Here is a 12,882-nt window from a genome sequence, read left to right as displayed (position 1 = left end):
TTTGGATATTGTGATAGGCATATTGCACCTTAGTCACTTCTTTGCTTGGCATGTGCAAATTTTCTATTATGGAAAATATTTTTCCCATTACACTACTGTGTATGTTTTGGTATTTTTTTTATCCAAGGAGTGTTTCCTTCTTGCTGTTATTCTGGAGACAAAATTTGAAACATTCCCTTACAGTCTACATTACAGATTGTGTAAAAACTGCTGGTTGCCAAGGGTCATGTTTCAACAAACGACAAGAATTTTACAAAGATTCTGAACTATGCTTCACCCTCTTTCAGGAAAAAGAAAGATGAAAAGGTGAAAAGGTTCTTTTCTGCAACCATTCACTTTAGTGGGTCAGTTTGCATAAATAAGGACTTGCTATTACATTATATCTACCCATCTGCCACTTTGGTTAGTTTGGAGCCAGGGAGTCTCCTAAATAGCTGTTTCTCCCAATATGAGTAGTGTGTTATTTTTCAGATAAAATAGAAAGTATTGGTTCAAAATCTTCACTTCATCAAACAGAACATTCTCCTTATAGTACTAAGATCATAATCCACTGATGTCCTCTTTTGGAACTCTTTAAGAAGGTTTTATGCATATTACTGTGGTTAATTCCTTGGAATGTAGAAGAACTCAGTGCAAATTTAAACTTTTAGTTTGGAAGCTACTAAGTTGTTACAAATCCAAGAGAGTTGGGTTTGAGGATAATATGGTATCCTAGGGAAAATGCATTAGAGCAAAAGATAAAGGAGGATAAACGGAGAAAGTAATGAAGAGAATGAATAAAAAGATAAGAAACATAATGCTAGGCACAGAAGTGTATGTATAAAACAGGGAGTAAAGGACTGGGTTTTGTTACCCTATTAATCTCTAAATTTTTTTTGTTGTCATATGTGGAAGATGATTACAACATTACAAAACACAGTATTCTAGCCAGTCCTTCATGAATGTAATGTGGTGTCAGTATTTCCAGGAGCAAACCCTGGTATATGACAGACTATTGTAATGTTATGTATTCTTGTGCTGTGACATAGTTAAAATCTGTTTAGTTTAGAATGAAGACTCAAATAAATCCTTCACATTTTTAGCCATGTATTTTGTGACTCAAAGATCTGGAGTATTTGCTAGTTCAAAGGCAAAAGATACCAAAGCAGGGGAAAAAAATACCAGCCTTAGGATGTATTCTTCGACATTTCTAGCAGGAAAATGAGATAGCTAAGTCCAGTGCATCATTGGATCTGTATCTGATGTAGGGCAGGATTCTTGCACCTGTTCCAACTATAAAAAGCTAGTATAAGCACATTTTAGGTTTTTCCTAATCCCGTGACAATTTTCTAATTGGAATAGTGCTCCTGAGTGCCATGGCAGGACATGGTGTAGGAAATATGTCAGGAATTGTGACAGAAAGTTCTGAGAGTGCATTCTTGATCATGTAGGCATGTGGGAGATGAGGAAAAAAGTGAGAATTTGGGTACCCTCTTGGAAGACAGAGCATCCTGATCCTGGAATGATGCAGTGCACCCTGATACACACATACACCTCTTGCTTTCTCACCCTGTCCCTTGCCTGAGAATTCAAGAGTGCTCTGCTCCCTCGATGGAGGGTGCCAGGGCTGGGGATTTTAAATTACGCTGGCAATCACGTAGTCCCTAGCTGCTCCAGAAATGTGTGCCAGTGACTGCAGAAAAAGAGCAACGCAAAGCTGAAGCCAAAGGAAGTAATGTAAATAAAGGTGTGATATAAATGAGGGTACAGCCTGCGTTTGATATATCCATGTAGATATATATTTTAGTGTCAGTGATTGTGGAGTATTACAACCAGTCCATGACCATCTGAATGCTGAGTATGCCTGAGTGTGACTGCTATTATATATATATTTTATGAGTTGTTTATCTACAGTTGCAACAGCTATATAGTCTTAAAATGAAACTAATGCCTTTCTACACTCTACTGCTGTGTTGCCAGTTCCCTTCAACTAAGTAGCCATGTAGCTGCAGAAATTACAAAATGCCTACATAATAAAAATCTTTGCAGCGCAAAAAATTAAGAGACTAAAATGACATATCTGAGACACACTGACTTGCTGTAGTTTAAAAGACTTACTTTGAAAATGCCTTAATTTGAAGGCACTATAACGAAAAACTATCAATGATACACCAGAAATGAGCTAAGGCTGGTTTCAGAAGCACAGATGGCTGATTGGCTTCAGTTGGTAGGTTATGTCATTTTAATTAAATTTTATTAGGAAGCATTTCAAAGCTATAACTGATGGTTTAAGATAAATATGCTTCTTCACAAATGACCTATTGCTAACCTTTATTTATTTCTCTCCCTCTTCTCAGCATTAATAGAGGATGCTGTGACTGAGCTCTCCATGGCCATCTCTTACCTCATCCATGTCTACAGCAGCAGCTTTGATGCAGGTTTTCAGCTTGCCAGCATACCTAAAAGTCCTTCATGTGCTGATATCAGCCTAGATTCCCAGTTCAGCTTCACTGTTTATGCTGCCCATAACATCCCAGAAACTTGGGTGAACAGGTAGGAGATTTCAGTAGGTGTTCTCAAGAAAGGGTGTTGTCTCTCGGCTCTTACAACCACATGTGTTTCACAGATACTAGTTTTCCTCCACAGGTTTGGTGATACTCCTATATTCATATTAGAGATTGAGTAAGTAAGTGGGTGTATCTCTGCTGTTTTTCTAGCATAAAGTGTACTTAAGCTGATTGACTAGGAGACTTCAAGTCCTGTAGACACAAAGAGGCTTGAGGAGGTGACCTGGGCAGTTGCCCTTGGCCAGAAGCAGGGTCTGGCATCGATGGGTGTGTTTAGGTATGCTTGTATGACCTACTTGCTTGGAGAGAGGTAGGAGGGTGAGTGCTGCATGCCCAGAAAATTTGGGTCAGGACTTCATGTGGCCTCTGCAGCACAAGTAACTTGAAGGGTTGAAGACCAGCTTACGAGGTTCAACAGAGCTGTGCTTGCTTAAACTTAGTCTGAACATGGCCTTATCAGTAGTTTTTGCTGTTGGTGTATTCAAATCACATTACTTGGCTAAGCATGTGCATTGGCAATCTTCTTTTTATATACGGTGGTTAAAATAATTACAATTTATAGGTCCAAGTGCACCCAGTGTGTCAGCACAGCAGAGGAAAGCAAAGATGGAGACAACTTTAATAAAAAAGCTGATTAAAATATTCTCTTCCACATTGTTTATATATTCAAATTAGTTGTCTCTTCAAATGGCTGTGTTTTCTACTCTGAATAAAATCTCCTCTTACCACTCCAGTGCAATTAAAGAAGGACAGAAGACTACAGTCTGGCAACATTATTTTTATGGGCGAAAATGTTATTCTCCGAGTTCTTATTAATACTTTCCCCTTGCTCCCACTTTACCTTGAATTCCAAATGACTGATTAAAAAACAGTGGGATCATTTGCATTAGAATGTGAGCAAGAGTGTACTATACAGCATTTAGCTGTAATTAGCAGTTTAATAAAAATCAGAGAATTTGCATTAGTTAAGGTAATAAATACAGAACTATAGTCACTGTCCTAATTTTGCAGATGGTTATGCCATTCCCACTGCATTTTATGATTTTCCAGTAAAATGTGAAATTATATATGGCCTAAAGTGCACTGGTGACTTGAGCGCTATATTCAAGCATGTGAAAATGAGAATCTCTCTTCCTCCTTAATCTCCCTTTCCAACATTCTTAGCTAACATATGCTTCTTAACATGGACTGCAACCCTGACGCCTACTTTCCTCAAATCCCTTTACTAAAACCATTTGTATTCCCTCTCCTTATTTCCAAAGCACTGCCTAATTTTGTGCTGGCCATGTCACATCTTGCTGCTGTTCATAACACACTTAGCATTTTGCCATCTCTCACTGTCTATTTCACATTGTTTTACCAAATGTCTATGTGATAAATAACTTTTCTTCTAGTGGCTTGGGATAAAAGAGAGGGAACTGTGTTACAGAATCATGTCAGTGTCTCCTCAAATCCCTCTAAAGCTCACTTTTGTGGGTTGGCTCTTTGTCACTAATTTTACATTTGTGCTCTCAACTACCTATTCCAGTCTTACTGTCCTTCTTAAAAAGGTAAGCACAGGCCTTACAAATTGCAAACAATGTAATAAAACAGATTACCTTTTTTTATTGTATTTTCATTCCTTCCTCCTTCTTTTATCAGTTTGTTATTTTCTCTCATTTAAATCTCAAACAGATGTGTCCCATCTGATGCCAATGGCATAATGTTGCTAGAATCATATTTAGCTGCATTTGTTTCTCCAGCCCAGAAAATCAGGTTTCTATCTACACGTGGATGATACGAAGTGGTCTTTGGGACAAGACTAGAGAGTCATGTCTTTTGCCCTGTAGGCAGGCTACCTAGGTACAACACTTTGCAAAGACATATAATGTGTAGAAGGGCCTGCAATCTGAACAACCTTTCTGACTTCAGTTCTGCTGAAGCATAGTGTAAGCATTAGCTTCCCAGGATTAGGGCCTTATGGTACATAAATCAGGGATGTATAGATATCAATACTTCTATTTAAACAGCAGTGCTCAATTACTAATCTTACTAAAATCTATTATTTCCTGCACTACCTTCCAGCTGTTTATAGTGTTTAGACTCTAGAAGAAAGATGTCATATTTAAGAGCAGAAGCATTTCCTATTGATTCTGGTAAAGTATTTTCTTTCCTTTCTCTGCATAGGTACGTCATAGATACTACAGATATCTGATATTTTTCTTTGAATTAAAAGAAAAAAAAAGCCATTGCTACAATGATTCTAACAATTATTATAATGTTCTAGAAGAGATCAACAATCATGCCTGTAATGAGGCAAAGCCAGACACCTTTAATCTTCAAATGGCTTCAAATTTACTGCTTTCTTCCCCTGCCCATCATTCTTGTATAGAATGTGGCCCAAAGCTGGGAGACAATTTTGTAGAGGAAGATGGGGAAGTTACAAGACAAATTAAGAGCAGTTAGTTGATTATACAGTATCCCTTTATTTTAGACTAATATTGCATAAGGTTTCAGTAAGAACAATATGAAACTAGCAGATAGCCTCAGACCTAAATTACGCTGTGAAGCTAGTCAGATAAGTTTCCAAAGAATGCCAACCCTTTAATGCTTATGCTGTCATAACTGCTTGCATCCTCTTAAGGATCACCCTGTTTTTCACAGATTGGGAAATGTTAATGCAGATAGATTTACTTGACTGAAGTTGTATGATGAACAAGTTGTAACACTTCATAACTTATGTCAACACTTCCCTTGACTGCAATGATGAAAAAAATAGCCTTAATGACATAAACATGGAGCAGAATCTGAATCTTAAGTACTTTCTTTGATCTCTGACTACAAAAAAAAAGAATAATATTATTTTTTAAAATACTCATATGAGAGCCATTATTTTAATTCTTTCTATAAAGAAGGATGGATCTTCACATTTCTGAATGGTTAGCCCCAAATTTACTCCATTGAACATGTTACATTACAATTAATCTTTCTTTTCTTTCCCTTTGTAGTTACAAAGCTTTTTCTTTTTCCTGTTCATTAACTTATGCTGGGAAGACAATATGTCAAGTGAAGATTTGCAAAAATATACAACCTAAAAGATCCTTCTTTTTCCTTGTGGACTGGAATGAGACGTAAGTTTTGGTCTGTGTTTGATATATGTTTGTCTGACAGATTTTACACGATGAATATTAATTTCTAGAAAGTGTAGGGCAGAAAGGGCACTTTGTTGTTATGCTCGTTGTATGTGACATGAAGTAATGGTGTTCTAAATATCCCAAAGTAGTAATACAAAACTAAGTACAGCTAGGAAGACCTGTGTCTTTTTTATGGATCTTTCTGTGTGTGCAAAATAAACCACACAGAATTCAGAGAAATTGAGGAAGGTTGGAGTGGGAAAGGAGTAGGACAGCAAGAGGAAGAGAAATAGGACTAAACCAAGAAGCTGGTTTCAGAAGAGCATTCATTTATCAGTGCTGGCACTGATAGGATACCGAAACTGAAAGGAGATGCAACCAAAGGATATATTTCAGTTCTCTTTTTAGAATTTCTGCGCTTTGGATCTGCATCTAATAGGTAAATCCAACTTGAGAACCTGTTGTAGCATATTTTTAAAGGGTCTCCATTTAGAAGGAACAAGGCTGTCAGTTTTTATATAAGAAGGGTCTGCACTCAGGCGTTAAGATGAGGACTTTAGTTTAAGAGACTGGAGTTTTAGAATAAAGGCTACCAGCTATCTGTCATCTGCCTGTCTGCTTTGAGGAAAATAACTCCACTGAAAAGCAAAGCACACACACAAATAGCATTCAGTTAAGGCAACAGCATGACAAAGGCATACCTGCAATACCTGGGAGAAAAGAAGTAGGCAATTCTTTAAATTCTGGTGGTAATACTGCTCTCTCCCAGCTCCCCGAATATGGCATTTTTACATTTAGTCTTTCAGTTTTTGGTATTTTACATTGTGATTTAATCTGAATCTGAAAGAAGCTTGATTACATTATAACTGAACAGACTACAATTCATTTAAAAGAGATTTTGTCACATTGTAGTTCAGTACAAAGTGTGCAGTTTATAACTTCTGTTTGCCTGTATCTAAGACATATAGGAGTTTGGAGCTGGTCAAATGAAATAAGACTGTTTTTGGTCAAACCCATTACACAGAAATTTTGCATAGCCTTCTTACATAGCACTCCTGAACAGATGTAGGAAATTTAGTATGTATGCCCTAAGGTTAAGAAACAAAATGGGTGCATTTCTACTAAGGTTCCAAATCAGTTCTTCTAGGCCCTAACATCTGCTTTGATACCTCACTTGAGTCCATGGGGTTTATGTGATGAGCTCACAATCTTTTGTATGATTGGGAAGAAACTATTTTTCCTGTGTTGAAAAAAAAAAATTGGACCATTCCCATTTGCTCTGTAGGAATTTTCATCTTGTCCAAGTTTTAGTCAAGTGCTGTCTTATGGCACATATGGGGAGATATAATTGAAGTGTAGAGAAAGAATTATATTTCTTATGAGTATTTTTGGCTTCTAATAAGTGGCTGCTGCCTTTCTGGAATGCATCCTACACAACCTCTTTATAAGACAAAATATAGGGAGATAGAATAGAAATAACTGCTTCAGCCATAACTGGAACAGAAATTCTGCTCTTCCATTTCCATAAAAATGTAAAGAAATCAGATTAAAGCTTCAGGATTTCTGTTTAAACCTCTCCATCTGCAAAATCAGTATTAAATGCCTACAATTACATCAAAAAGCTCCTGGGAAAAAGAAAGTGAAGTACGCAGACCAAATTCCTCTGTAGGTCATAGATACTTGTAAGGAGGCTCTTGACATCAGAAACAAGGTTTGTAATTGTATGAAACTTGATAATATTAGTTTGAAAGGGCTCCTTTATATTTTTTATTGTAGCTTGGATTTCAAAAATCATTTTGAAAATGTAATTCAAATCAATTCCAAACTACGTAACCAAAAATGTGTATCTGTCTGGCAGGCTGCACAATGTTTCCTTTAACCATCAAAGGTATTTACATGGTTTTCAACTAAAACTGGTTGGCCCAGATTTGTGTAAGCCTCAAACCATGAGGGCAGGGTTTGTGGACCTAATGACCTGAGGTCCAGAAGCACAGGCTGAGAATCTAGGCCGCCAGATATGCCATTATTTTTGTATGCTTTAGCTTGTATCCAGAAACAGTTTTTGCAAATGAGGGCTATTTTTGAGCCAAAATGCAAACCTAGATGGGGTGTTTTAAATCAGCTAAGTCTTCCAGGAAGAGCTTTCCCTCCTGGTCTTTGAGTCACTACAGTGCTCCTAGGTTGGCAGGGCAGATTCTGCACAGCACCAGATGTTTGCAAAGCAAACACTGCCTGCAGGACATGAACATGTTAAGGTTGTGACAATAGATTCTGCTCTCATTTCAATTCTGACACAGCACTTAACAACAAAACAGAAGGTTTTCACATAAAGACATGGGCCAGCTGCTTTACTATGTTGTGCTTAGCACAGTGCAACTCCAGTACAGTATCAGAATATTAAATAGGAAAATGATGCCATAAGATATTTTCTTTGCGACAATATGCATAGGAAAGGAAATGTTTGTTTTTAATTTATTTAAAGTATGACATACTTGTCACACAGTGCGGTATGGGAGAATGTGTTTGTTGATATTTGTGCTACTACTAACCCAATAAGAAAGAATGAACAAACAGCACCAAACTTGACAGAATAATCTGTATATTCAGAGTATTTCGAAACATGCAGACAGAAGGAATAGTAGGTGTGGTGCCATATTATTACTGGAGGTACTACATGCCCAGCTGGCATAATTTAAAACATGCTCAAGATAGGCTGGTTTGGCTGCCATACAATAAATATATGTATATAAACACTCCTTAGTACTTTATGTGAGAACTGAAGCAGGAATTAATTAAAAAACAGAATATCTTAATGAAGTAAGTGTTACTGCAGTTGTTTTTACACATCATCAAGTGGCACCATTTCTTATCATAGGAAGTCTGAGTCACTCAAAATTGTAACTAAGCTGTGTTAACTCTAGGTTATATTTTAGCTACCTTTCTGAAACTGAAGGAATATGTTCACGTGAAAAGTTTGCAAGGCAGACAAGATTTCTTTTCTGTAAGACTTCTCATCTTGAGTCATAAAGTGCTACTTTCATTTTTTTTCATGTGTTATTTTCAGTTGATCACAGCCATTGAAAATGTGTGTGACAAAAGGCCACCAGGAGTAGCTTCTGTTACATTAGGAAGTCACCTAACTTAACCTAGTTAGTCACCATCCAGTTATGGGTCAATCAGGTCAAAAAATAAACCTAGCTAATTTGAAATGAGTCCTGATCTTAGATCTTAGATCAGGACTGACTGGAACAGGATAGAAAAATGGAGAGCAGTGTTTTGATCATTAGGAATCTGGGCAGAGAGTTCTTATAATAGGTAAGACTTACTTTATTTGTTGATTTTCATCTAATTAGTTTGTGTTTTAAAGTTCTTTAACAAGTTACTGTCTGAACTTGAACTGGTGGGGTACTGTGTTTTAGCATACGCTTCTGGTAAAGTCTTTTATCATCTTTAGTCCTTCTCAGAATGTTTACAGAAAAGATGGGAAATATTTGGTACCTATCACGGTTGTTTCATTTAGTGTTTTTGCGGTTTATACTTTTTTAGGAATGTACTTTTTGCTTTAGAGTTTGTATGTTAACTTTGAAAAGTATGATAATCACCTTGGTGCAGAGTTTGAACAGCTTCATACTATCTAGCACATAGTCTGCATAGTCCAAAAGCTGCCATCTTATTTTCCCATCCCCTTCATTTTTCAATGACTGAGACTTCTTAATTACTTTCTTCCTTTTTTATTAACTAGCTGCTTTTAATATCTTTGTTCCACCATCTCCTCTCTTTTTCCGTTCTCCATGATTTACGTTAAACCTACAGACATGAAATATAGAATTAGCATTAAGCCTACCATCCATCACCTCAGATACTTTCCTGGCTTTGGGTTTCCCTCTTCCCCATATTTTGTTTGGCTTGTCTGTTTAGTTTATACTCTCTCAGGGCAAAGTCTGGGTTGCCCAAGAGCTCTTCAGTTTTGAGTGCCCTTAGGCTATTAGGCCCTTAGCCTTGGAAACCAGCTGTATAACTTTATCTAATGTCTGTAAACAGCACTTTCTCAGTGAATAGCATCTCTGTTCTTCTCTACTACTGTTGAAATTGTTCACCCACGAGATGTCTTATTTCTGGCCACCGTTTCATTTCCTTTTTCTTCCTCTTAGTCATCCATTTGTCTTAACCTCAGGCAGTCAGGGAGGATAACACCAGTCGGATAAGCTTAGACATATATTAATCAAAGTTCTTAAATACAATGCAGCTATTCCCCTTCTTCGTTGTGTACCACATGTCATTGAAAGGAAAATTTTGCTCATCTTTGACCCATGGTTTAAGTCTCAAGTTATATGACCCTTGTTAAAGTCTCTAGGTTCTTTTCTTACATATGTACATCAGGCCATATATTGTATCCTAGAGAACTTATGCCAAGCATCTGCTCTCTGCAGTGAGAAAGATATTGTGCATTTTGTTTCATTGCTCCAAGTTCACAAAGAACATTAAAAAATTCTGTATTAGAAAGTATAGGTATTGTTTTTATTTTTGTCTCTTCATAGCAAGTATTAATGATGCTTTAAAGTTAAGTGTAGCTGCTGTAGAGTGGCTTTATGTAACGTGGACAGAGTTGTTGGCCTGTAAATAAAAAGACAGAGAACAAGCTATCTATGGCATGTATAACAGTTCAGTTGCCAAATAGTTTTTAACTGATTATGAGTAAGAGAGAGGGCATAAGACAGGGAAAGCAGAATCTAAAGCTATAAATAAAGACACGTGGGAAGACAGTTAAGAATTGTTTCTTAATTCTGTTGATGTTAATTAGAGAGGGAAATTGCTGTTTTGCTTTATTACACAAAGCAAGAGGTATGCAAATTTGAATAATTTCCAAAATGTTTAGGATTGATCATCTGAATCTTGACATTAATGTTAATTGGGAATACTCGAGAACTTCAGCTGGAACGATCTAATTTCTTTCAGTAACTCCTGAGTGTATTCAAGGAAACTTTTCTGAAGCCAATGGAATTTTGACAGATTTGTAGTGACAGAACTAGGAGTAAAATCTTATGCTAATTTTACATTATACTGCTGCTTTGTCTCAAATCTGTTACCCATAATCCTTATGTTTTCCAGGATACTATATGTTTTAAATACTGATTTCTACATATGCTTGCTGCTTAATTAAGACTGTTAATTTTTAAAAACACTGGAAGTTGCATTGTTCTGCCCAGCTAGATTGAGTATCTGAAAATTTAATGCACTTTGTATTATTTAGATTTATATTCTAGGTTTAGATTCAAGTTTATGCAGAATTTTTTGTTTTCTTAATGCTTATGTTGTCAATGCAGAATAACTCTTTTAGCCCTTAGCTCTTAATATTGATTTTATTTACACAGAAAATGTAATTAATCTCATTTTCCGGTTGAGAAATTTAAGTTTGCACTGAATATACATGGAAAAAATTAGAAATGTACCTTACACCATAACCTTCCTCTTCAGGAAGAAGAGGAACGTCTCTGGGGTAGTCACATACATGATTTTTCCATACAGTGTGAAAGTATCTTAATTATTAGAATTGTTGTAATTTAAGATTTTAAAACCAATTCATATAATCTATATAAACAAACTGAATTATCTAGCAAGTTGCTGATGGTCAGTACAAGGCTGAACTGAATACTGATATATCTGAATTTTCTCCCTGAAAAACATGAATCACTTGTTGCTTTTAAGACAAAATTTGCCTCCACTCTTAATTTCATTAGAAGTAGCCTTTGTCTCTGAAGACAATAAGCTGGTCAATAACTGTTAGTTTACAATTCAGTCCTTAGTGGGTTCTTCTGAAATAGTCATTCATTGATAAGGCCATTGTATGGCAAAAGCTGTTCCTGCTTTTCTTAGCTCAGTGATTACCCATTTCAGTGATTATATATGATTCAGTGATTTTATATGCCTCTTCTCTCATACTCTGACCCCACATTAACTGTTGGCAATGCTTGCCAGTGTGTTGAAAGGACTTGTCAGTTGCATTTTCCTTTAGATAATTAAACCCTTGCAATATATGGCTTGATATATGTGTTATGTAACAGGGCTAAAATCCTTTTTAAAATTTTGCTCTTTTCGGATTTTCTTTTAGAATCAACTTTCCTCTACGATTAAAGGCTCTTCCGAGAGAGACTATGCTGACAATAAAACTACTTGGAGTAAACAGTGCCTCTAAAAATACAGAAGTGCTTGCTTGGACATGCTCCCCATTGTATCCAAAACAGTAAGTTCAGTTTTGTATGATAGCTTTAAAAAAGAGCATTCTTGAATAGTATTGCATTCAACTTGGGAGGAATATAAAAGCACAGAAATACTTATTTGAGAGCCTTGCTGTAATAAGATTGAGACAGTAACTTACAGTAAACTGTACCTGATGTGCCTGTAAGAGCCCCATGCACGAGCTTTTCTTTCTGCGAAGAGTTCTTCCAAATACATTGGTTTTGAATTTGGCTTCCATAACTATTTAACTTACAGTAAAGCTCCTCAGGTCTGTTGAAAGGCCTTCCTGTACCCTTTCCTGTATCTCTCCAGTATCCTTCTCAGCTTTGCCGCTTGTTCACAATTGTTTGTTTTCTGAATCTGGTTTCCTTTCTCACGTCCATTCAGTCTGTCAAAAGTGGGAGTGCTAGCGATGACCAAAGTGAGCACCTTTCCCTCGACAGAGCACTGTAGAAGCTTTATCTTCTTTTTTAACTTCTCCTTTTCTACACAGCATTCAGTGTAACAGGGGTTTAAGGAGGCTTGTAGACTTGAGTGTCTCTGTAGTGATACATAAGCAAAGCTTTAAAGTAAATTTTTCGCAGTACCTTAAATGTATTTTAGAAGTACTAAGACATCTTAAGTTTCGATCAAGCCATTACAATAATACTTAATTTTTATGTAGACTCCATACCCCTGTCCCCTGTATGCCTCAGAATAAGATTCACAACAGTTGTATTGCAAAGTGCACAGCTGCCTAAGTTGGGCAATAGAGAGATATGCTCAAGCCTCACGAATTTCTGCGTAAGCATCCAGCTCTCAGCTGTAGCACTTTTTATCATCTTAAGACCTCTTCATCTGCTTCTGCATATGGTGGCATCCTCTGTTTAAAAAAAAAAAAAGAAAAAAAAAGCCCTAATTGCATTTATGCATTTACTATATATGAAAGACACCAGGTTCCACTGAATTTTTAGTCTGAGAGGCTTAAAACACCGGCCTGTAGGTTG

At 36.6% G+C, this 12,882-nt stretch overlaps 1 protein-coding gene across 1 annotated transcript in view; it reads left to right on the top strand.

Moving 5' to 3' along the window:
- Positions 1 to 12,882, top strand: part of PIK3C2G (phosphatidylinositol-4-phosphate 3-kinase catalytic subunit type 2 gamma) — a 216,234-nt gene that overhangs the window by 57,199 nt on the left and 146,153 nt on the right. Inside the window, exons 10-12 of the mRNA XM_067289854.1 lie at positions 2,337 to 2,532; positions 5,534 to 5,656; positions 11,769 to 11,900. Of these exons, the coding sequence (XP_067145955.1) occupies positions 2,337 to 2,532; positions 5,534 to 5,656; positions 11,769 to 11,900 (451 nt within the window). The remainder of the gene's footprint in view (positions 1 to 2,336; positions 2,533 to 5,533; positions 5,657 to 11,768; positions 11,901 to 12,882) is intronic.

This window comes from Apteryx mantelli, chromosome 1, assembly GCF_036417845.1.
Source record: "Apteryx mantelli isolate bAptMan1 chromosome 1, bAptMan1.hap1, whole genome shotgun sequence".
NCBI lineage: Eukaryota > Metazoa > Chordata > Aves > Apterygiformes > Apterygidae > Apteryx > Apteryx mantelli.
This window is presented reverse-complemented; position numbering and strand designations above follow the sequence as displayed.